We start from the raw sequence: 24,086 nt of genomic DNA on the forward strand, positions 1-24,086 counted from the left end.
AGACCCCTGCGTCTGACGAAGTGGGTATTCACCCACGAAAGCTCACGCTCCAAAACGTCTGTTAGTCTATAAGGTGCCACAGGATTCTCTGCTGCTTTTAGAGTCCTAGTAATAATGAACAAAAAACAGCCTGGCAAAGGGGAAACTGTGAACAACGAACAATCAAATATGACGAAGCTAAGCTAGCAAATCATTTGTGACCCAGAACAACAGTTAACAATGGTATGTGCTGATCCTACATCAACAAGGGCTGGACAAGCAAAGCTACCTGAGTAAGCCTTTCTATGGCTTGGTTTCTCTGTAGCACAGAGTCTACACCCCACTTGCCTTACTGACATGAGAAATCCCATGACGACAAGTTCCTGCGGGCCCTGTATGGAACTGGGTGGTTTTCTCCCTGAGCCTCAAGGCGGAGCACAAGATGGCTGCTTTCCCAAGCAGGCTCTCTGGGGGCTGCCCAGTACTGGTTGCTGCCTCCCATTTCATAAGTGGCATCGTGGGCATGGAGTAGGATGCGCTCAGCCCTTCCCACTCAATAACAGAGGCAGGGTGTGGCGGAGACACTCTCCTAAGCTGCAAGGTCTGGGGAGCACATTCTGGGGCACTACCAGCTCCTGAGCTGAGTCTAGCAGTCCCTGGAGTGGGAGATGGTGTTCCTTCTGTCGCTGCCCTACTGGAATGGCATGTGTACCCTGTCCACCCAGCAGACTCCTATGGACCGGGGGGGCGGGTGCAGCAAGAATTGGATGAAGGGAGGCAGCTACCTGGAATGCAGTCCTGATGACTGGGGCAGGGGCCATTTGAGCCAAACAGGTGAGGGGACAGGCTAGCAGGGCAGGGCAGAGAAGGTGCACAGGCCCCTGCAGCTCAATGGGGCTACATGCAGCTCTCAGAGCTGGAGTGAGAGTCCGACTTTCAGGAGGAGGAAGTTCGTAGATTTTTTTCTGCTTTGTGAACAACCTCTGTTCAGGTTCACCAAGGGCCCATGGGAACATTTTCACATGGCTCTGCTATCATGGAAAGACTGTCACTGCGGTCATCATTCTAGCCTACCGCCCTGCCACTCTGTTATCCCAGGCTTATCAAGAGTAGTGTTAAATAGCCAGATTTATGGGGCTTTCTTTCCCCTTCCCTTAGGAGACCATTCGTCAGCTTAACAGATCTCCCGGATAGGAGCCATCTTTGGACAACCCAGCTCTTCCTTTTTCATTCAGTGGCTGCCAGTCATGCCTCCTTCGCACTCAGTAATCCCTTGTTGGTTGAGAAGGGAAGCAGCTGTAGATTAACATCATTTTTGGGTGGATAAACCGTGCTGAGTTTTGCCCACATGCCACACCTCGCTTCCTGTCACGTACAGGGGAGGAAACCACATCCAGAGCAGCTCTCGGGATATCCACTCAGGTAGGATTTAAAATGTGGCCAAGGCATAGAGAGACTCTAACTAAGTTTGCCCAGGCTGGATCTTGTTTGCCAGTGGCACAACTTGGGAACTGGTCTGTTGCCATGTGATGTGTCCTACATCTCTATGGACCATTTAGTGCTATCTGCAGATGGGCCTGAGCTGAAAGTTCTGATTCAGTTCTGAGCCCCTTCAAGCTTGGGAGTCGTTGAGCTTGGGAGTCGTCCTGCTCCATGCCTGTCCAGAGGCCCGAAGCTGTGGCGATTTCTACCCTGAGAGTTTGCTTTCAGCCCCTCTCTAGTGATAACAGGCCCATGCTTAAGCTTTCGGCACATGAAACAGCCAACACTTGGGGAGAAAACAAAGAGAAAATGCCTTTTCTGGGCCTAGCAATAATGGGGTGAAAACTACCCCACCCTGCAAGAGACAGCCAGAGGGGAAAACATACAGACTGCTCCCTTTCCTATGGGATGCCTTCATTATGAGTCGAAGGAGTTGCACAGATACACTCGATTCTGTGCAGTGCTGAGTGCTTCCTGTGAGGTGCTGAGAGTTCTCAATTCCTACTTACTTTAACAGGAGCTGAGGACACACAGCAGCATACAGGAGGTGCTCAGCACCTTGTGGGATTGTTCCCCCGCATTCATTTTTGTTAGCACTAGCTCACACATGAGAAAAGCGCAGCTGTGCTCTTTGCAGTGTACGGGGCTGGAGAACGCAACCAAGAGCACTTACTGTTTCTTGAAGTGAAGCCGCAGTCTCCTGCGCAGGCCTGAAAGGAGACAGGCAACAGCTTAGGTCAGGAGAAGACTCTTTGGCTCCTAGCACTCTCATCCCACAAGGGTCTCTCCTGAACTCCTGATATTCCCTGCTCCCACTCCCAGTCATCTCTGCCTCCTCAAGACCCCCTTCCCTTTCCCGCACTGGAGCTGTCCTGCCAGGGATTCCCAGCCTGCAGCTGCTCCTTGAGGCCCTGTCTGAAGAGTGCAGATACTCCTCAATGCTGAGATGAGGAGCAGAAATGTGGGAGGGCTGCCATCTTGGCTGATGCACCTGGTATTGAACTGGGGACCTCCAGATCTAAAAACATGAGCAGTTGAAGCGCTGTAGCTGGGGGTTGTAACAGACACATATTCTCCGTATATCAGCGGAGAGAGGGGCCTGTAACACATTCACCACTGGGATATGTGTGCAAACTGCCCCAGGCTGCATGTATTTGGGGGTGGATCCCTGTGGGATTTGGGGTGGATGATGGATTTCCTGTGAGACCTGTCTCCCCCATCCTCTGCTTCCTTCCCAAATGGATCTTTGGACCCACAAGAGGCTCTCTGCAGGGTGCTGGGGCAGCAGAGAGTGCTCCCTTCTGAGCAGGAAAGGTGAGTTCCACGCATGGAGAAACCCCCCTCAGAAGCGTGAAGAGATCCAGGAGCAGCACGACCCATTTGCTGTGCCCAGCACTTACGCTGAAAGCGACGGATGGCAGCAACCAGAGACAGCAGTAAAATAACAGCACATGCCACTAATGGGGCCAAGATGAAGCTGCTGCAGGAAGAACCTAGAAACCAAAAGAAACATACAGTGCATATTACAGAAAACAGGAGCAGCTGGCAGATTGTGCTGGCTACACACAATATCTCTGACAGAAACTCTCCTGAGGTGTGGGAGGGGCATTGTGCCTCCAGATCCACACACAGATCTGTCCCTTTTCACGCAGAAAGGGGCTCAGCTTCCTCAGGCATACAGTCCTGCCCTTCCCTTCCACCCCCATGGGGCCCCTCCACTTCTCCATAGATCTAGGGGTGGGGGTTGGGCAGGGACTGAGTGGGCTATGTGCAGAAGTGGACATGCCAGGGTAGGGGTAGCCCTAAGCTGTAATCTCTTTTCCTTAGAATCCTCCCTGGAGTGGAGGATCCCCCTTTGAAGCAGGCCCCTAGGGCCAGGGGCAGTCCCAGGTATTGAGGCTCTGTCAGACATGGACATGAACATAATTGCTATTAGCATCAGTAGGAGTCACGTGCCTGTATCAAGGGGAGAGACCGGATCCCTGTGTTTTTCTGTACCTTGCATATTTCCGTGATATGTTTCATGACTCTATGCCAGGGCCCAGAGAGTGCCCTCCACTTCAGTGGAGTCACCCCCGAGTTACATCGGGGCAGCTAAGAAAATGGAATATATTGAGGCAGCTTCATTCCTAGTGTGACTGTTGGTTTAAACCGAACTGCACTCAGGATCGATTTGGCCCATGCTACTTTTTGCAAAGATGCCCAGCGAAAGGCAGTGCCCTACCTCTCATTTTAGCAGGAGTTATGCTGGAGGTTTTGCACCCCAAAGGTTTCACTGAGGACGGCGTTTTCTCTGTAGGTTTTTCAGTGGAAGGCAAAGAGTCGACTGAAATGATGAAAATAGGATTAATGGGACATAGCACAGAAGACATTTAAACGACACATTAAGAGTAATGACAAAAATCTTTGACAATCTTTAGGGCTAAAAGGACCCCTCCCCTCCCAAATGAATGGAATTGTTGTAAAATTCCAAATGAACGGAACTGTTGCACTCTTGTATCTCTCAATAACTTCGTATAGAAAAGGTTGAGGCGTGGCAAGTGGTTAGGTCATAATATGGGACAAGGAGTTTTGACATTTAGGCTAAGATTTTCAAAAGTGAGCCCTGATTTTGAGTGTCCAGATTGAGACACCATAAAGGATCCTGATTTTCAAAACAATACTAAGAATTTACCCTCTGAATAGCAAGGCCCTTTAATGTGTCTCATGGATTGTTATTAGCATTTGTACCTTGGAACCCCAGTCACGGACCAGGACCATGTTGTGTCAGGGTCTGTACAAACACAAAACAAAAAGATGGCTCCTGACCCACAGAGCTTATAATGTAGGTCCAAAACAAGCACTGTCAGATGGATACAGAAAGGTTGACTGAGGCGTACAAGGCAGCAGAGACAATACTGGTCGGCAGGCTCTGGTCACACAGCACGCCAGCAGCCTAACCTTTGTCAAGTTTCTTGGAGGCCTCATGGCAAAGGAGAGTTTTAAGGAGAGTATTGAAGGAGGCTAATGCGGTAGTTTTGTGGATGTTCTCAGGGAGCACATTCCAAGCCTGCCAGGAAACACTGTGAAAACGTGAAAGTATTTGTCTGAAAATTTAACAAGCGGATGATAGAGGCTGGGTGATCAGCGACAGGCGTCTACTTTTCAATACCGAATGAGAGATGATAGTTAGGGTGGGCATAAGGTGGGGTGAGTGTTAATGTAGGGCATCCTAAATCACTAGTTGCTTTTGAAGATCTTGGCCTTAGAATATGTGTGTGTGTGTGTGTGTGTGTGTGTGTGTGTATTTTAAATGGCCTCTAAATATTTAGGAAAATAACTAGTTTGAAGAGATCTGATCCTGTTCCCATTCCATTCAATGGAAGGTTTGCTGTGTGGGTGCAGAATTGGGCCCTTTCATGCTAGTTATTTTTTCTGAACACCATAATTACTAGTCATTAAGTTTCCGAAGAATTTCAATGACTTCAGAATACAAGCAATTATCCCATATCTGGTAGGGGAATTTGTAATTATACAGGACCCCAGGTTTCAGTGAGTATGGTACTACTCAGTGTTAGTAAAGAGAGCAAGATCTAGCCAATAGCATTTAAAGAAATGCCCAGTATTATAGTATATTGAATGAATAAGGGCAGTGGTATCATGCTATACTGGTGGAAGAAGCTATCTCCTAAGCTGTAACACTTCCTACCAGGAATAGTACTTATCACTGGACATAGCCCACTTCTTGTAATAAGTGTTTACAGGATCTGGCCCTAAGATTGGGTTAACACATTTTCAGCTATATTTCCAAACCACATCTTTTTAATATGGAAATATACCTATCTCATAGAGCTGGAAGAGTCCCCTAAAGGTCATCAAGTCCAACTCCCCTCCTTCACTAGCAGGACCAAGTACTGATTTTGCCCCAGATCCCTAAGTGGCCTGCTCAGGGATTGAACTCACAACCCTGGATTTAGCAGGCCGATGCTCAAAACACTAAGCTATCCTTCCCTCTTGCATGCCATGCTATCACAGGTTATTATTTTCCATGATAGCTGAGAAAGTAGGGGAGATACCAGAAAGATATTTCTGCACAAAACCCTATACAGGGGCTTGATCCTGCAAAATTCTCTAGTCTACCTTCAGCTCATATTGTCTTCAGTCTAATATGGACTGAATATTGTCCACATGTCTGTCATAAGGTTTTGGCCTGAAATCCATCATGGTAGTATCCGCATGCATATCACATCAAACTGATAGCAACATCAACATCCCAAGGGGATTCCAAAGCATCTACAACTCTGGTCCCTTGTCAGCATATAGAAAGCTCTGCTTGGAGTAGTTTTTTGCTGATTATAACAGTGATTAAATAAGGCCTGTGGCTTATTATTGACTATATGAGTTATAATTTAATATATTTATCTCTCTAAGAAGTCATGCCAGAAAAACCTCTAATGACAAAAAACAACCAATCACCCAAACAACCCCCACCCCATTATACAAATACAGATAAAATCTGATCATTCAAACACCAGTTAACCAAAAATCTGGGCTATCCAAAGTTCATTTCTTTCCCTCTGGAACTGAAATTCATATAGAAACTAAATTTATTTTAATGACACGGACACACCAAAAGTGTCAGATGTCCCATGAGGCATCTGGATCATTGGGATTTACCTGTATAACTCCTTTCCTATTTTTGTTAAACTACTGACATGCAACCGACGAAGTGGGTATTCACCCACGAAAGCTCATCCTCCAATACGTCTGTTAGTCTATAAGGTGCCACAGGACTCTTTGCTGCTTTTACAGATCCAGAGTAACACGGCTACCTCTCTTATACTTAACAATAGACATTAAAAAGTGAAATCAAAGAGTATTTTGTCACAGATGCCAAAGGAAAAAAGAGAAAAACTCCCTGTGAAGTGTGATTTTGCTTACATATGATAGGGGAACCCCAGTTTCTTGAACTCAATCTATTGGGGCTCAGTTTTAAATCTGAATGTTTTCATTCTGACTGGACTACAGCAGCAAGTTTTTGAAAGCACTGTTTTTGTGCAGGGCACATTACTCTGGCTGCTCAGATAATTCTCCTCTGTCTTCAAATAGCTTTTCTTTCAAGTAAGCAAGGATAGAAAAGGGACACACTTAGCCAATGCAATGGCAGTAAATGCCAGTGTATTTATTTGCAACAAGCAAAGGAGTGGGGATTCCTCAAGATGGAAGACTGAACATTTTAAAGCCAATGGCCATAATTATACTCCTGCTAAACATACACGTTAGACTGAAGGTTTTACTCACCTAAGGACATACATAGCTCCAAAGTGAAGCCACGAAGAAGGGTTTTAAGCACATGATCATATATTGTGATCAAAGTGCTGTGCTTTTTCTACCCTTTGCTACATAGTGGAGAAGCTGTGGATTGAAGAGTATTGCTGAATGTCTGAGAATTTCAAAGAGGTTCTCTAAAGGCCCTACAATAGGATCCTATAGCTCAGATCCTTAAGCCCACATAAAGTCCCACTGATTTCAATTTAGAGCTCACAAAAGTTTTGGTCTGATGGCCCTGGGGACTGAAATTCTCTGTTTACGCACAGAACAGGCACAGGCAGCACTGTCAAACCAGCAGTGAGAGCCATGCGGGTAGAGCCTGTACTTCTGAGAAGTGCCACAGATTTCATCAGCAGGGCATCAAGGTCCTGCTGGATCAGATTGCAGGAATTAGCAGTGCAAGCTTCCCCTCACAGATATACCAATGTGCTTCAGCTCTGACCTAGCGGGACCAGCTCCAGGAATCAGAAGGTAGGTCAGTCTCCATGCCCTATCAGTCTTGAGCTGCTTTCCCCTCTGAGACTGCCAAACAAGTTGCCAGGGTGTGCCAGTTCACATGGGGTCCTAAACAGCCCCTGGATGGTGAGAGCTGTCGGCCATTATCAGCCTGTCATGACTTGCCAGGGGAGAACTGGATATGAAAGGCTCAGTATCCTATCACCAACCCTGTGAGATAGATGTCCAGCCCTCCCATGATTTAATGGGGGTGTTAGGAAATCGGTAAATGCCAGGTGAGAAACAGAATCAGTGAGTGAGAATGAGCTGTGAACTCAAGTGGGGAAATAATCCAGTTAAGAGCAAAAACAGCACTGGAATTAGAGAAAGATAATAAACGTGAATCTTCCAGGTCTAGTAGCATTCTTTTGAAAGGCTCCTTTACATAAAAATGATCAGAGCACAGCAGTGCTCATGCTGTGATCAGGACTGAAAAATGGACAGTGGTGCAAGGTTACGACTTCTTAGCAGCCTTATAACACTGGAAGCAGTTTCCCTACATTTCACAGTCATAGGTTCTAAGGCCAGAAGGGACCTGTGATCATCTAGTCTGACCTCCTGCATAACACAGGCCATAGAACCTCCCTGAAATAATTCCTGTTTGAACTCAAGCAGATCTTTTAGAAAAACATCCAGTCTTGATTTAAACAATTGCCAGTGATGGAGAATCCACCACAACCCTGGGTAAATTGTTCCAATGGTTAATCTCCCTCCCTTTTGAAATTTCACTCCTTACTTCCAGTCTGAATTTGTCTAGCTTTGTATTCAAGCCAGTGGTTATTGCTACACCTTTTTCTGCCCAATTTTCTGGCTAATATAATCTCTAAGATCTCTTCAAGCACATTCTAGGGCCCAAACCTTTCATGCTTTGCTAATGTGGATAGTCTCGATGAAAGCAATGAGAAAGGCGAGCAGTATTTAGGGACCAATCTGTGCCCTGTTACCTTTTCTATCAGGGTTATTTTTATTATTCTAACCTTTCTATTGTAGCAGCATCTCGGCCAAGCCCTGTGAGATTTTGGAGTGGATGCGCCAATCTGAAACAGCACTTACCCACGCTAAGCTCCGTTCCATTGCCAAAGAGCAGCTCTGAGGAATGGGAGACAGCGCAGTAGTATGTGCCGGCGTCCAAAGGCTGAAGTTTCCTGATCTTCAGAGTGTATGTGTGCCGAGAGCTTCCTTTACTCACATTAAACCTGTCTTTGTCTATGTTGTTGGTGATGGTGTGTTTCTGAAAAACATTTGAAAATAGTACATACTGGAAGTCTTGGATCTCCGTGCTCCATCGGTACCAATAGATCCCAGATTGGGTAAACTGTTCACTTTTCAATGCACAGACCAATTCCATCGTACTGTTGTTCAAGGCTATAATACGTGGTGGAGTCTGAAATATAGGTGGGGTTTTCTGGCAACCTACAAGGAAGAAAATAACATGTTTATGGTCAAGATATTTATTTCTACACATATTAAATAAAGGATTTCTTCGTGAGCTTAGTAGTTTCTCTGTTCATGGAATTATGGGGGTCACAAATTAGAGATATAACAGACCTATTAGGAAATCTAGCCCCTATTTCATGCCAGTGGCGGATTGTTCCCTATTAATCTTCTTGCCATCCCAACATTTTGTAACCAGTGCCTAAATACTACCATGGGCGGTGCTCTATTGATACCCATATAGACAGGTAGAGAAGATCACACCAGCTAGTTCTATTTCTAGTCCATTGTCCAGTCCACTTTTAAAAATCCCAATCAATGGGGCTTCCACATCTTGCTTAGGGAAATTATTTTTTTTTGCCTTTCCTTCTCTTCGGTGCTTTGCCATTCTTTGGGCATGTTTCAATTTCTTTTGCCAGTTCTTTTCAAGCTTCTTAGCTTGTTCGTTAAAGTTTCTCTGCCTGCAAAGGCAGCAAAGAGGCTGAAGATGACTCCAGATAAGATATCAAAACATGTCAAAAGAAGAACTACAGCTCACTCAAGTGATAAATGCAGCAAGAAACACACATAAAAATAGAAAATATAGTGAAGTCAATGGGAGCTGAAGGCACTTGGCTCCCCAGAGGATCCAACCTTTTATGCATTAACATACATTTATTCATACTGACAATTCTACCATGGGCCAGATCCTCAGCTGGTGTTAAAACAGCGTAGCTCTACTGACATTAGTGGAGCTCTGCCAATTTATACCAGTTGATGATTTCTCCAGACTGCTTCTGTTATTTAATCATGGGTGAATACAGCCAGAGACTTGGTGGTTGAGATGGGCAGTTATTTCGCTTATTCTCTCACCCGTTGCATTTGATAGACTGTGTGGATTCGGAGTTTTGCAACCACTTGGAGCTTGGGTAGGTACAGAATTAAAATAAAATAGATAACAAATAAGGGCCAGATGTTGACCTCCTCACTCACATTGAGTAGCACTGTACTCTGTGAATGGTCTCTTAGAGGCAGATTCAGTCATACTCTTATGTACGTGGAGCTGTACCTTACGCTCAATGACTCCCACTGAGCTCAGTGGAACTATTTAGGACTAGGGTACTACTTAGTGGGACTACTGGTTTGCAGTCTTGCCCACTGACTTCAATGGGAATATCTGTGGAGAAAGGTAAAAGTATCCTGCTCTGGCCTTTTTACTTATTGTTCTTAGAATTTATTTTGGAGACAAGCAAATGATTCCATGTTATGAATCTTCATAGCTGAAAACATGAGCAACAGCGGGATAGGATCCTGAACAATAATATTAACGCAACGTTGCCAACTCTCATGATTTTATTGTGAGTCTCATGATATTTAGTTTCAGAGGGACAGCCAGCCGTGTTAGTCTGTGCCAGCAAAAACAACAAGGAGTCCTTGTGGCACCTTAGAGACTAACAAATTTATTTTGGGCATAAGCTTTTGTGGGTAACTCCCATCCTTTCATGTATCTATACCTGCTCCTGTATTTTCCACTTCATGCATCTGATGAAGTGGGTTCTAGCCCATGAAAGCTTATGCCCAAATAATTTTGTTAGTCTCTAAGGTGCCACAAGGACTTCTCAGTTTTTTTTGATGATATTTTGTGTTTTTCTTAAAGCCCCAGTGCCTGGAGCCAAGAGATCATGTGAGAATCTCAGCTTTCATTACAAAAGTACCATTTTTAGCCTTCATGGTTGCTGAGGAAAGCTGAAAAATGTCACTCCACAGACTCAAAAACAAGCAGGAAAATAAAATAGAAGCCAGTTTCATTTTCTCATTAGTGAGCTTTATATCTGCTCTGCGATTTGCAGGGCTTGACTCATGGTTTTTGAACACTTAGGGTTGGCAATACTGAACTCAGCCTTTGGAAAATATTCTCCCTTGGTGTGCAGGTGTGTGTGTACAGGCTTCGGCGAGAATAAATGGGGGGACTCAGTTTTTCAGCAAACAAAACAACAGACTCTGGATATGATGCAACAGAGTAAAAACAACACTGAACAACAAAGAGCCACTTATTTCTTGTGCATGTTTTAAGGGCCTGCCCTTGGTAGTCTTGTCTCATATTTCTTGCCCCTTTACTTTAAAGTGCTAGTGTTCCTTTAAAATCTTGGGCTCATTTACAGTAACTTTTGGTAATAATAATGCTCACCCCTATCCCACACACTAATCCACATATGTGCGCCTAAATGGTGCCCAACGGATCACAGTGGGTCTCCAGGTGGAACCTCATTAACGTGGGGCACCATGCAGATGAAGCGGGCTGCCTGCTTGGACCAGCTTTCAGGATCAGTGTCTTGACTTTGATAAAGGACTTTTGACCTTCCTAATGCCTTACAAATATTGGGAGCCAGACAGTTTTAAAATTGGTATAAGTGGCTACAAGTCCATTGACATTAACCAGGTCCGTATTTAGTGTGCTGTATTGAGAATTTAACATTTTAATTTTTGATTCTCTATCGTCTGGGTCTCTTAAGCCAGCATTGGCTTAGCAATATGCTTGCTTGATCTATGAATGCATCTGGAAGGACCACCAAAACTACCCTTATGACAAACAAAAAGCTAAAGCTGGTTGTCCTTATTCAAACAACATTTCCATTGGGTCACTGGGCATTTTACCTGACTGAGTATAGGCAATATTTACTAGCAGAGGAAATATTTCTTGCCTTCCTCATGTTAATAGTCCCATCGATGTCAATACACTGAGGAAGGCAAGCAGGATTTAGCCTATAATAAACATGTGGCCCGTGACTTTGTAGTATGATTCCCGTTGTCTCTCTCAAAAATCTCTGATAATGATGAAGTAAAACTGAAGGGAAGGGACACAGACAGCCATGCTGTAAATATAACATGATGGTGAACAGTATATTATATTTTCATGCATTGAAACCCAACCTTGCAAGCTCTTGTTCTGGCAGATACTTCCTGTGCCTGCAAAGTCTATGGAACCACTTGCATAAAGGTTTTCAGGATCTGTCCCATAGAGAGCTTGCTGGGTAACCTTCTCGTTCATAGATCCCAAGGCCATAAAAGACCACTGTGATCATCTAGTCCAACGATTCTCAAACTGTGGGTCGGGACCCCAAAGCGGTCACGATCCTATTTTAATGGGGTTGCCAGGGCTGGCATTAGACTTGCTGGGGTCCAGGGCCGAAGCCAAAGCCCGAGGGCTTCAGCCCTGAGTGGCAGGGCTCAGGTTATAGGCAGGGCCGGCTCTAGCCATTTCGCCGCCCCAAGCATGGCAGCACGCCACGGGGGGCGCTCTGCCGCTCACCGGTCCCGTGACTCTGGTGGACCTCTCGCAGACGTGGCTGTGGAGGGTCCGCTGGTCCCACGGCTCCAGTGGACCTCCCGCAGGTGTGCCTGCGGATGCTTCACCGGAGCCAGGGACCAGCGGACCCTCCACAGGGACGCCTGCAGGAGGTCCACCGGAGCCACCTGCCACCCTCCCGGCAACCGGCAGAGCGCCCCCTGCAGCATGCTGCCCCAAGAACGCGCTTGGCATACTGGGGCCTGGAGCCGGCCCTGGGTATAGGTCCCCTACCTGGGGCTGAACCCCTGGGGCTTTGGCTTCCCTGCCCTGCACAGTGCTGCTCAGGCTTTGGCTTTGCCGTCCCCCCACTCCCGCCCCCACACACACACCCAGGGCAGTGGGGCTCAGACTTTGGTCCCCTCTCCTGGGATCATGTAGTAATTTTTGTTCTCAGAAGGGGGTTGCAGTGCAATGAAGTTTGAGAACCCCTGATCTAATCTGACTTTCTGTTTAACACAATCCATGGAACTTCCCCAAAATAATTCCCAGAGCAGAGCTTTTAGAAAAACTTCCAATGTCAATTGAAAAATTTTAGTGATGGAAAATCCACCACAACTCTTGGTACATTGTTTCAGTGGTTAATTACCCTATTAAAAAAATCTATGCCTTATTTCCAGTCTGAATTTGTCTAACTTCAACTTTCGGCCGTTGGATCATATTATCCCTTTCTCTGCTAGATGGAAGAGCCCATTATTAATTTTTTTTTCACCATGTAGATACTTATAGACTTCTCTACTCGTGGTTGTTCTGTCCTTCTGAGTTATGTGGTTACCCCAACATTCATAAAAAGAAAAGGCCCATTTTATACTGTGGATGGGATTTTTCAGAAGCGCTTAGCATTAACCTATCTCTGCTCCCATTGAAGTCAATGCTAAAACTCACTGAATGGCAGCGGAGTTAGAACAATGCTGAGTGGATTTGAAAATCCCCTCTGGAGTAGTCTATAATGGCACACTTCTCTTTATAAATATTAATTTGCAGTCAAAGTCCATAATAAAAACCAGTCCGTTTTCCTCCCCCACATTAGAGGTATTTAGCAGTTTCTAATGTGCACACCGATTGTTTGGAATTTCTCAAGATGTGCCCGTGTCCAGATTCCATTCGTAACTTCTGTCATCTCATAATGTATTAATTATTCCTTTCATTGTCTCCCCCCATTCTGTCCTAATTTACATCTATTGTGACCTCATTGTAATCAGTGGGATCGCAGAAGCTGTAGAATAAAGTCAGGGGAGAATTTTGCCCTGTTTCTGTTCCTGGAAAGAATAAATAAAATGGTTTGTGGTGCCTGATCTGAAAAAAAATGGGTGACATAATCTGCAAGCCTATGGTGTACTCAACATCTGTATCCGTATAATAAACCAACCATAAAGCATTTTTATGCAGTATATAATGTACCTATAAATAATACTATAATATATATATATATATAATATACCATCCTACTACATACATATCATTGGTATTTCTATAGCTCCCAACACTTTGGTATCTAAATGCTGATAAAATGTATGCTATGCTGTAGCTCTGATAGCCTATGACTACCATATAGTGTATATTTAATCAACACATCCTATATTTATGATAAAACATGACATCCTATATCAATATTTTCTGTGATTCTAGGGGGAAAATCCAACAGTTACATTGGTGTAAATCTAATCTATCTTTGTACTTATATGACCATATTATCTCAACACCTGAAGCTATATGCTGATTTAACTGATTACAGAATTTAACCTGATGATTCTTAAATATAATATATTCTAAACCAATAACATCCTATAATATGGCAATCCTAATAGCTCTGAAATAAAATAATCCCAAATTATGTCTAGAACATTAGTCTATAATATTACACATAAATAGGTAATATTGTACATACATATGTAACATAAAATATATTACATCTATAACCTACTGTAATGTATCTACATTATAAACATCCCATGCTGTAGCTGTGAAATAACATGATGGAGGGAAGGTTACAAAGTTCCTACAGCACTTTGCATCCTCCCAGTCTCCTGCACTTGGAGTTAAGCTCTAGCTAACACTATACCAAGGCCTCGCCGTGTTCCTCTGTTACCTGTGATGTGTAGAGAGAGGTAGAGAAAAAGCCACGGCCACTCCATCTTGGACCTGAGGGCACCTGAGAGCTTGTGACTTTCAGCCTGGAACAAGGGCACTTCTGAGTTTGCTAAAGCAGGAGGAGTGGTTGGGGCGGGCTGTGTGACAGAGCCCACAGCCTGTGTTTGAGCTGCTTCTCATTAGCCTCAAGCAAGGCAGCTGGGAGGGGATGATGAGGGACACGTGGTTAATTGAGTTATTTGTTCACTCCTTTAAGACATGTAAATTGTATACAACCCACCTGGGAGTGGGAAACAGACCCATCTGATACGTCTTGTGTTCAGACAATGGCCTGGACAGTAGATGTCTCTGCAGCATGGGAATATGAAGTCTAATGCTATTTCCACATAGATTTGCATATATGGCACTTTCTTTTGCACGCAAAATGTCTCATCCATCAGCCCCATCTCCCCACACTTCCGTGCTCCAGCTTCTAGCACTACAACCTATTGGCAGCAGGGTCTCTTGCTGTACCAGGGAATTCTGTAGCGACTCACTGACATCAATGGCATTTCATGGGTATAAGCGAGATCAGAATCAAACTCTGCATTACAGCATCAGGGAGCTAGAGGCATCCTTCTGGCACTCTGGCCCCTGCTCCATCTCCAGTGCTGAGCTTGCCCATTTCCTCTTTCACACCCAAACCTTCTGATACTTGTGAGAAAAGAATTGGTCACAGGTTTTAATCGGAAGGGGGTGGATGATTAATCATCTGGTGGTATCTTCCTTGGTGAGTCCCCAGAAACAACTGCCAGATGGACGGCAGAAGAGTTAGAACAAAGGAGGGGTCAGGATGGAAAGATGGTGAGTCTCTCTCCAGGCCTTGCACAGAGCTTGCCTGACAATCAAGGACCAAACTATGCCTCCAGAAAATCCCACGGAATCCTACCAAGCTGTTGGTCACAGACAGTGCTTAATTTGTGCTGGGGCTTGTCAGGGCTGAGCACTGGCACCTCTAGGCTTGGCCGTTCGTAGCCCTGGCACTCCTGGGCTTGCCGTGTCAGTTATGATAGTAGAAAAATTGCTTAAGCCCTGCCACCTTTTTCATTACAAATTAAGGACTGGTCATGGATATTTTTCCCTTGACAGCTTGTTTTTCTAAAGCACTGTGGGCCCAGTTCAAAGCCCATTGAAGTCAGGGGGAGACTTGTCAACTTCAGCAGGCTTTGGATTGGGCTTTGTATGAATAGGCTGTTCATTCTTTCAACCTTGTGCTCGCAACAGAAAGGGTCAAAAAATGTTTTGTGGAAATTTTCCCATTTTCTCAATTTTTTTAATTAAAAAATGTCCAGGTTTTTGAAGTAAAGAAACAAAAATGGACATATTTTTGTTTTTTCAATTATGGTTCCCTCCCGCCCCTTTTCTCCCCCACCCCCTTTTTCCATTTTGCCACTGAAAAGAAAACAATAAATGAAAAACCAGCTTGGGGTTTTCAGTATCAAAAGATGTTGGATTTTCAGGGTTTCATTTTTAAATAAACAAAACATTTACTGCCATTTTTCATTTTAAAATGTTGACTGATGTATGATTCACAAGGAGAATCTACCTACTCAAGCTTTGGTATGAGGTGAAAATAGCCTTTTAATTTTCTACAACAGGTATTTTTTCTGGACCTGGATAATGCTGAAGGTGAAGCTTACTCTCCATTATCCAGATAGCAGAGGCATTAAAAGAATTACAGGAAGTTTTGACAACAAGAGCAAGAAACCTCAAACACATTTAGTGGCTGACAAACCCACAAACGTAAGGAAATTCTGCTAAAGCTCATCTCACTGTGTCTGGTGTGTTGCTGTGTTAGACATGCCACTACATGGCTTGAATGCTGTAATATCAACGCATAAGAGATGCTCTGAAATTTTGGCTTTGCTAGGTTTGTATCATTCAATATTTATGTTTTTAATAATGAAAGGTCCCCAGATGAATTCACTGTTTTACATGGGGGTTGGCAGGACAGTTCAGCAGTAACCATCAAACTTCTGTATCTTCATGTTTACCAAAAAATAAAAAAAACCTAGTCATAATAGTTTTATTTCTATCCCTTCTATTGGGGGCTGAGAAATCTCCTTCTTAGAGCTGGCAGGAAAATGGGGAAATGATTTTACAAAAAAATTTCAAAGCTGTTTCTATTTTCTGGGTTCAAAATATACTTCACGTTCATAGATTCACCCAATACTTCCTTTTCCATGAAATTTTATATTTTTTGTTGAAATATTTTTGAAAATAAAACTGGATTTTTGGTAAATAAAAAGTATTGAAACAATTTTGTTAAATATTTTCTTAAAATTTTTGATACAAATGGAAACTGGAAAATTTTGATAAAAAGAATAATGGAAAGTTTCTATAATGTTGCCATTTTTTTGAGGAAGAAACGTAGTGTGAAAAAATTCAACCAGCTATACTGCAATGAGTCTGACAGTCCTCCACATTAATCTGAAATATGAAGTGATGGATGAAAATGGTATTATTCTCCTGTTTTGCAGTGAGTCAAGAGTGTAACTACCAGCCTTAGGAAACAGGGCACAAACCTCACATTGGCTGTGAGTTCTATACTTAGATTTCATCAACCAATTATCAAGTGTAAACTCCTCAGGCACTATAATAACCTAAACATGGAGTCACAGACAATCACCTTGGATACTCCAATCCATTTTACTAATCTGTAAGCCTGCATTTGTGAATGATGGTTCTTTATATCAAGTATCACAGCAATATTCAGGTTACTCTCAGTACCAAAAGACTAAATCACTTACCCCAGCTCAATTGCACGTTAGACCTCAAACCAAAGATAACGCTTGTAGCCAATCCCATAATAAACCAGCTAAAGATTTATTATATTGGAAAAGGAAACGAGAGTTATTTACAAGGTTAAAGCAGGTAAACATAGATACACACAAATAAGTTCCTATCTTAAGTTTCAAAAGTAATAGAACCTTTTATGATAAGCAAATGCTATCCGTCCTTCCGGGCGAACCAAGGCTAAGCACTGGGGATCTTTTGCTTATGCCCAGTAATCTGTGCCCTCCAGAATCCAAGCAGCATTCAGATCCAGTTCCTCCTTGTAAAGGGTTTTTATTCCCTTCCCCACTTCTGCTTTGAGTTGCAAACTCAGTTGATGAGACGAATTCACCTGGTGGGGGAGAGCATAAACAACAATGTTTTTTGTGCTTGTGAATGTTTCACTCTAGTAAACAACAAAGTCTTCACTTGCAAGTCTCATCTTCATGGGTGGGAAGAGTAAACAAGGTCTTTGGTCCCTTTCAATCTTCCATTCTAGTCTGTCTGGTGTAATGGGTCTTCCTTTTTTGGCAGGATGTACCACCTTCTGTTGGACACTAGCATTTCATTTTAACTAATGTCTCTCATCTGTCTGGTGATTCACAGTTACAAAGGCTTACAGTGAAAATGCTCAAACATTACCTTACAATGTGGGATACAGAGGTTATGACTGAGATTAAGGCAGAAATTCTAATTCTAATACCTATTTTAACAATACTAGCACACAGGTGAGCCACACTGCTTCCAGCCGCGCATTTGTCAGTGTTCGGTGGAGACGTGGGGATCTGAGCATGAGCTGGTACCTGGTCTACCAGCATCACAGTTGGTGTGACACTACTTTTGCACGTTGAGAAATCCTGAACCACCTGGAAACATGAGAAGAGGGAATCTTTCCCTTGATTTCTTGGCATATGCTATCCAAGGAAATTTAGTGTCAGTTTTTTGCTACAATGAAAGCAAAAATGGAGTGAAATATTTCAGCACTGTAAACATTAACAAGACCTGTTTTCAATGACCTTGTCTAATCTATGAGTGAATCCATTGCCGTAACAAGGAATTTTTGTGCCCGAGACAAGGGCCAGCTCTAGGCTCTTCAGTGGCAATTTGGCGGTGGGTCCCTGAGTCCCTCTCAGAGGGAAGGACCTGCCGCCAAATTGCCGCCGAAGAAGCGGCTGCAGTAGAGCTGCCGCCAAAGTGCCACCAATCACGGCTTTTTTTTCCCCCTCCGCCCCGCCTGGGCAGTAGAGCTACGCTCTTCCGCATTGCGCGCCCGAGGGAAGTGCCTCACTTGCTTCGCCCTTGTTATGGCACTGAGTGAATGTTATACAATTCTGCAGCCTGTACATGGAGAGTCAATATAGGGGATTTAAAGATTCTTGAAGATTAATTTCCTTGGCTTGCAATCCCATTTTGTGGAACTCTTTATTGAATCAGTTGCAATGCTAGTGAGAACTAGTTCCACCATACAAATCCTTTTAGTCTATTGTGCTATTAAACAGCACATTTGAGTTCCCCTACAGTGATCACAAAAAGCTAGTCTAAGGCTGTTTTTTAAGCTAGTACTTTCTTACTTGTGTGGGTTTGGTTTTGTTAGAAGTAGTTTTTTTTTCAAATTTGTGGCAAAAATACTAGCTGCAGAACTAAATATGCTTTCAGAACCAGCTTGGAGATCTGAGCCAATGTGTAGGAAAAGCATTGAGTAACATCAACAGCCGTGCTTCCCAATACACCAAATGACAGATTCTCAGTGGCTGTAAATCAGTGTAGTTCCATTGACTTCATGGAGCTATGCTAAGTTGCATCAGCTGAGGAACCTGGCCCTATATCTTATGGATATTTTCATTGTTGTATGCAGTGTTGTTGTAGCCATGTCAGTCCCATGATAGTAGAGAGACAAGGTGGGTGAGGTGATATCTTTTACTGGACCAACTTCCATTGGTGAGAGAGATAAGCTTTGGAGCTTACTCTGAGCTCTTCTTCTGGTCTAGGAAGCGTATTCAGAGTGTCACAGTTAAATATAAGGTGGAACAGTATTTAGCTGTGACACTCTGAGTACATTTGCCAGACCTACAGAAGAGCTCTATGTAAGCTCAAAAGCTTGTCTCTCTCACCAATAGAAATTGTCCAAAAAAATATATTACTTCACCCACTTTGTTCTGGCTATTTTCACATAGTTTAGTATCTTTCTGAGTTAAGTTGTTTCTTTTTGAGTGAAGTTGCATTTCAGCTGTATGGGGGAGCGTGCCCTTTAAAAATTCCATTTGTTTGTTTCCCTTCTCTGTTAATGGTAGAATGGTATTTCTTCTGTTGGGACACACTCCCGCTGTTAATACACTCTGCATCGAGGCTTATTTGTAAAGAATGGTGTTCCCTGGGTACTTTTGCAGAATTTGGGTGGCATTAATAACGTTCCTATAATGAAGGACTCCACCTGGTTATAAGTGCATTTCTCAGAACTCGCAGAGGACTGGTGTCCTTCCAAATTTTTTAATTTGTTTGTGAAGCTTAAATCAAGTGCTTTTCTAGCCAGGCTCAACTCAAGCATTCAGAATTTCATAGTGTGAAGGGGTAAAATGTTTAGAAGTTTCTAAGTGCTTTCAATGGGACTTAGAGTCTCAAGTCACTGAGGCATTTCTGAAAATCTTATCCAGTGTATTTACTCCCCACACCCACACTCACACCCACAAAACTATCCCCTGGATGTCTTAGAATAGGTGCTTTATTTGTAATGACAGAGATGCTCGTGCTCAAGCAATTAGCTGCCAGGGCTCAAGCAATTTTTTTTTACTTTCATAACTGACACGGGAAGCCCAGAGGAGCTGGGGCTACGAACTGCCAAGCCTAGAGGTGCAGTGGCTCCGCGCTGGCACAATTAAACACTGCTTAGAATAACGTATTTTCATTACAGGATTGATTCCAGGATGAATTTATCAAGAGATATTTGTAAAAATATCTAATACAATTGCACATCTGGGATTTTATTTAAAGAGGGACATGACATTTCGTGGGATATGGCAGCAGCAAAGACACTCATTTTTGAATCTCCTACCACACTATGTGAAATCGAGAGCATTTCCAGTGCCATCAGTGCAGTGACACTATTGTAAACCTGCTGTAAACGAGAGCAGAGTGAGCTCATTACCCTTTCCTGTCTTCTACCTTTCTATCCATTATAGTGTCTCTTTTCCCTTTTCAAGTGATACACTGGGGACGATTTAGTATTTAATCTCCATCACACATGACACTTTAAACATACCTAAGACAAGATCCCCTGTCCAAGGACTTTATGCTTTAATTCAGACAAGAAAATATGATATAGAAGATAGTTCATGCCCTAATTGGCAAGGGGAAAGCTGTGGCAGCAAGATCAACATGGAAAGATTATATAAAAGTAGTTTTAAAGCTTAACAATCAAAGAATCTTGGCGCTTACCAAGTGGATTGGTCTTCCAGGCAAACAAGGTCTGTAGAGAGTGGGAGAAGCAGGTGAAAGAAGAATTTAGGGTTGGGATGAAGGAAGGGAAGGAAATAGGTGTGTAGAGAGAGGCACTAGAGGGAAGGCTAATGCACTGGACTGGGACTTATGTAAGCTGGGTTCTAGTCCCTGATCTGCTGTTGGTTAAGTTGCATTTCCCACCTCTAAAAGGGGGTTAATGAATGATACTTACCTCCCTTTGTAAACAGGGATGGATTACCTAATAGGCAGACTAAGCATGTGTTTAAGACACTAGCAAAGCAGGGGGCACCAAAAAAATGAGGTTGTTCTTTTTTTAAAAAAAATTGATATTTCAAAAAAAGCATCAAAGTAGTCATCATGGGAAAAATCAGAACTTTGTTAGACTTCCTTACACTTCACTACACACACTTCCCCTGTTTTTCTGTTCTTTTTATTACTTATCGCCACCTAAACCAGGGGGGTTCCCTACTAATGTAGATCGAAATAATGCGAGGAAATTAGAGACTGTAACTGATCATCCTACTCCTGGTGGTAAAACAGACATTGTTCTAGAAGGTGTGGATGTGTCAGAGACTGAACCTGCTCATGCTGTAAATAATAGGAGAAAAGATCCTGGTATGTGGGTTGATTTCAGTACCGATGATGTAGCTTACTGGATAGATCGTGGACCAAATGACTGTCAACAGCACACTAGGCCTTTTGAGAAATCACGTCGGACTTTTACCAACGGCAAACAAACAAGATATTGTCCACAAAAAATATTTTTCGGCATGAAAGCGAATGGTGAGAAATACACTCAAGAATGTATTCACCATCACACCATTCACCATCAACAGGGTCTGCGTACTGTTTTGTTCTCAAACTTTTTGCATATAAACCTTAAACATCCCGATTTTCTGCAGATGGATTTAGTGACTGGTGGAATACTGTTTTAACTGAACAACATGAAAATAGCACTACTCACAGAGATTCAATGTTGACACATTTAAATAGAAGACAGGGCTTTGGATTGACACAAAAATTGGAAGAACAAATTAAAGGGGAGTGTGAATACTAGCAACATGTCTTGCAGCGTGTTATAGCTGTTATTCAAACATTAGCTGAATGTGGTCTGCCTTTCCAGGGATCAAATGACACATTTGGATCATTGCAGCATGGAACTTCTTGGGATTGCTGGAGATTGTGGCTCAGTTTGACCAATTTTTAGCAGGCCATATCTCAAAATATGGGAATGCTGGCAAAGGTAATCCAACCTACTTATCCAAGACAATATGTGATGAACTCCTTGGTCTAATGAGTGACAAAGTTCATTCAGCTATTGCGGATGAAATAAGTACTGCTGGAACTTCAGTTTATCTGTCGACTCTACACCTGATCTTTCACATATTAATCAATTGAGTATTGTACTAAGATATGTCTCTCCCGGAGATGGAAAACCAGTTGAATGATTTAGAACAGTCCTCAATTTGAAAAGCCACACTGGTGAAGAAATGGCAAATCAAGTACTGCATTATCTGTGCCAAGTTTGCAAAATAGATTTTCTTAAAGTGCAGAGGTCAATCTTATGACAAGGCTGCCAACATGCCAGGGTGTTATCAAGGAATGCAGAAGAAGCTTTTAGAACAGAACAAATATGCCATGTTTATAGCATGTCCTGCACACTCTCTCAATCTTGTTGGCCGCAGTGCTGTTGATTGGTGTCCGGTGGCAGTAAGGTTTTTCTCCACAGTCCAGTTACTTTATACATTTTCCTCTGCCTCAATACACCGGTGGGCAGTTCTTAAAACATATTTGGCCAATGCTCATGTGTTGAAATCTCTTTCTAATACTTGCTGGGAGGCACATGCAGTGGCAACAAGTGCAATTCTGGACTCCTTCTCAAAGATAGTGGATGAAATAGCAAGTATAGCTGAAGACAAATCACAAAAGGGACAAACTATACGAGAGGTAGAAAACATTGCAAACAAGATGCAAGAACTAGAGTTTGTATTTATGTTGACCATGTGGAATGAAATTTTACAACACTTTTACCACACAAGTCAAGCTCTCCAAGAAAAGAATTGGATTTGAAAACATGTGCAGACCTCTGTCAATCATCAGCAGACCATCACACACTTTAAGGAATGATTTTGAAAGATGTGGAGACATATCAAAAGATATCTTGCCTGCTACTAACTACAAAGAAGCCCAGTCCCACAAGTGAATCAAGAAAAAGCAAGCAAATGATAGCAGTGCAACAGAAACAGCATTGAAACCTAAAGACAAATTTCACGTATCTACTTACTATGCTAAAATTGATACACTTGAAGCTCATATGAAGAGAAGAGGTGAAGTGCACAAAGAAGTATCAAGTAGATTTTTTTTTCTAAACGATATGGACTTATCTGACGCACAATATTCACAAGGTTCTCAAAAGCTAGTTGACTCATACCCTGTTGACTTGAACATGAATCTCTGTGGAGAAGTATGGCAGTTCCACTGTTATATGCGTGCAAAGTTTAAGGAAACAGGAAAAATGAAATTCAGTCACATTGATCTTCATGACACAATACTGAAAGACAGAATACAATGTATATTTCCAAATGTAGAGATCACACTATATATTTTTCTAACATTGATGATTACTAACTGCTCCACAGAATGCTCTTTTTCTCAGCTGAAAAGAATAAAAAACCCTCAGAGAACAACGTGTCAGGATAGACTTGATTAACTTTCCCTATTGTGTATGGAAGCGGACATTCTTCATCGAGTCAGCTTCGATGAACTTATCCAGAATTTTGCAATCAGAAGGTCTAGCATACATGTAAGTTGTGTCATTTCAAAAAATAAAATTTTATTTTACAGTATAGTATTGCTTTTATTTTGAATTACATATGGGGGGGGGACACCATAATCTTTTGAGTGCTTAGGGCCTCTAAAGGTCTTAATCTGGCCCTATTTGTACCTTGCTTTGAGATCTACTGATGAGAAGAAGTAGATATGATTGTTGATGTAAAACTGTGCACAATTGACCTGGAATTTGATGTAGTAAGATTATTATATATTATTTGTATTACAATAGTGCCTGGAAGCCCTAACCGAAATCCGGGCCTCACTGTGCTAGGCACCATACAGACACATGGTAAGTGATGGGTCCTGCCCCAAAGCGCTTACACTATACAGCCAACCAAAGACAGTGTGTGGGGAAGGAATGTGATCTCCATTTTACAGATGGAGAACTGAGGCACAGCGAGATCAAGTGACTCGCCCAGAGTCACACAGCAAGTCTGTGATAGCAGAATCGACTGACCCTCCATCTTCTGGGACCCCAGTGCAGCGCATTGTCACAAGAGAATTTTCTTCTTGGTAAGAGACAGGATTCAAGTGAGAGGATGCAAAATCCAGTGATTTAGAGGACGAAGGAAGTAGAGGATGATCTTAACAGTGGTTTTACAGAGAAGAAATACAAGAAAGCCAGAGACTGAGAGGTTGCCATTGGGGCTGATGAGGGGAGGGGCAGGAAGCCGGTACAAATTACTGGGGCCCAGTGGGCCGGAAGGGGGCTTGGGGCCCGGCTTCATCAGTCCTGTTTAGCCAGTCCACCCTTGCTAGGGGCCCTGAAATTTTTTTTTCACTGGGGCCCGAACCCGCTCTCGGCTGCACTGGTTGCCATGCTTAAAGCAAAAGATGACTAAGGTACTTATATAACAGGGAAGTAGAG

The 24,086-nt window shown here is 43.1% G+C and overlaps 1 protein-coding gene across 2 annotated transcripts in view; it reads right to left on the reverse strand.

The window, feature by feature from the left end:
• CD8B (CD8 subunit beta) overlaps positions 1 to 14,193 on the reverse strand; it is a 14,965-nt gene extending 772 nt beyond the window's left edge. The window contains exons 1-5 of one of the 2 annotated variants that reach the window (XM_032776879.1): positions 14,115 to 14,193; positions 8,320 to 8,679; positions 3,686 to 3,787; positions 2,862 to 2,954; positions 2,135 to 2,171 (exon numbers count right to left, since the gene is read on the reverse strand). In XM_032776879.1, the coding sequence (XP_032632770.1) occupies positions 2,135 to 2,171; positions 2,862 to 2,954; positions 3,686 to 3,787; positions 8,320 to 8,679; positions 14,115 to 14,160 (638 nt within the window). In that variant the 5' untranslated portion in view covers positions 14,161 to 14,193. The remainder of the gene's footprint in view (positions 1 to 2,134; positions 2,172 to 2,861; positions 2,955 to 3,685; positions 3,788 to 8,319; positions 8,680 to 14,114) is intronic. The other variant, XM_032776880.1, reaches the window with a different exon arrangement.
• Positions 14,194 to 24,086: the final 9,893 nt, after the last annotated feature.

The sequence above is a fragment of the Chelonoidis abingdonii genome, chromosome 5, assembly GCF_003597395.2.
Source record: "Chelonoidis abingdonii isolate Lonesome George chromosome 5, CheloAbing_2.0, whole genome shotgun sequence".
NCBI lineage: Eukaryota > Metazoa > Chordata > Testudines > Testudinidae > Chelonoidis > Chelonoidis abingdonii.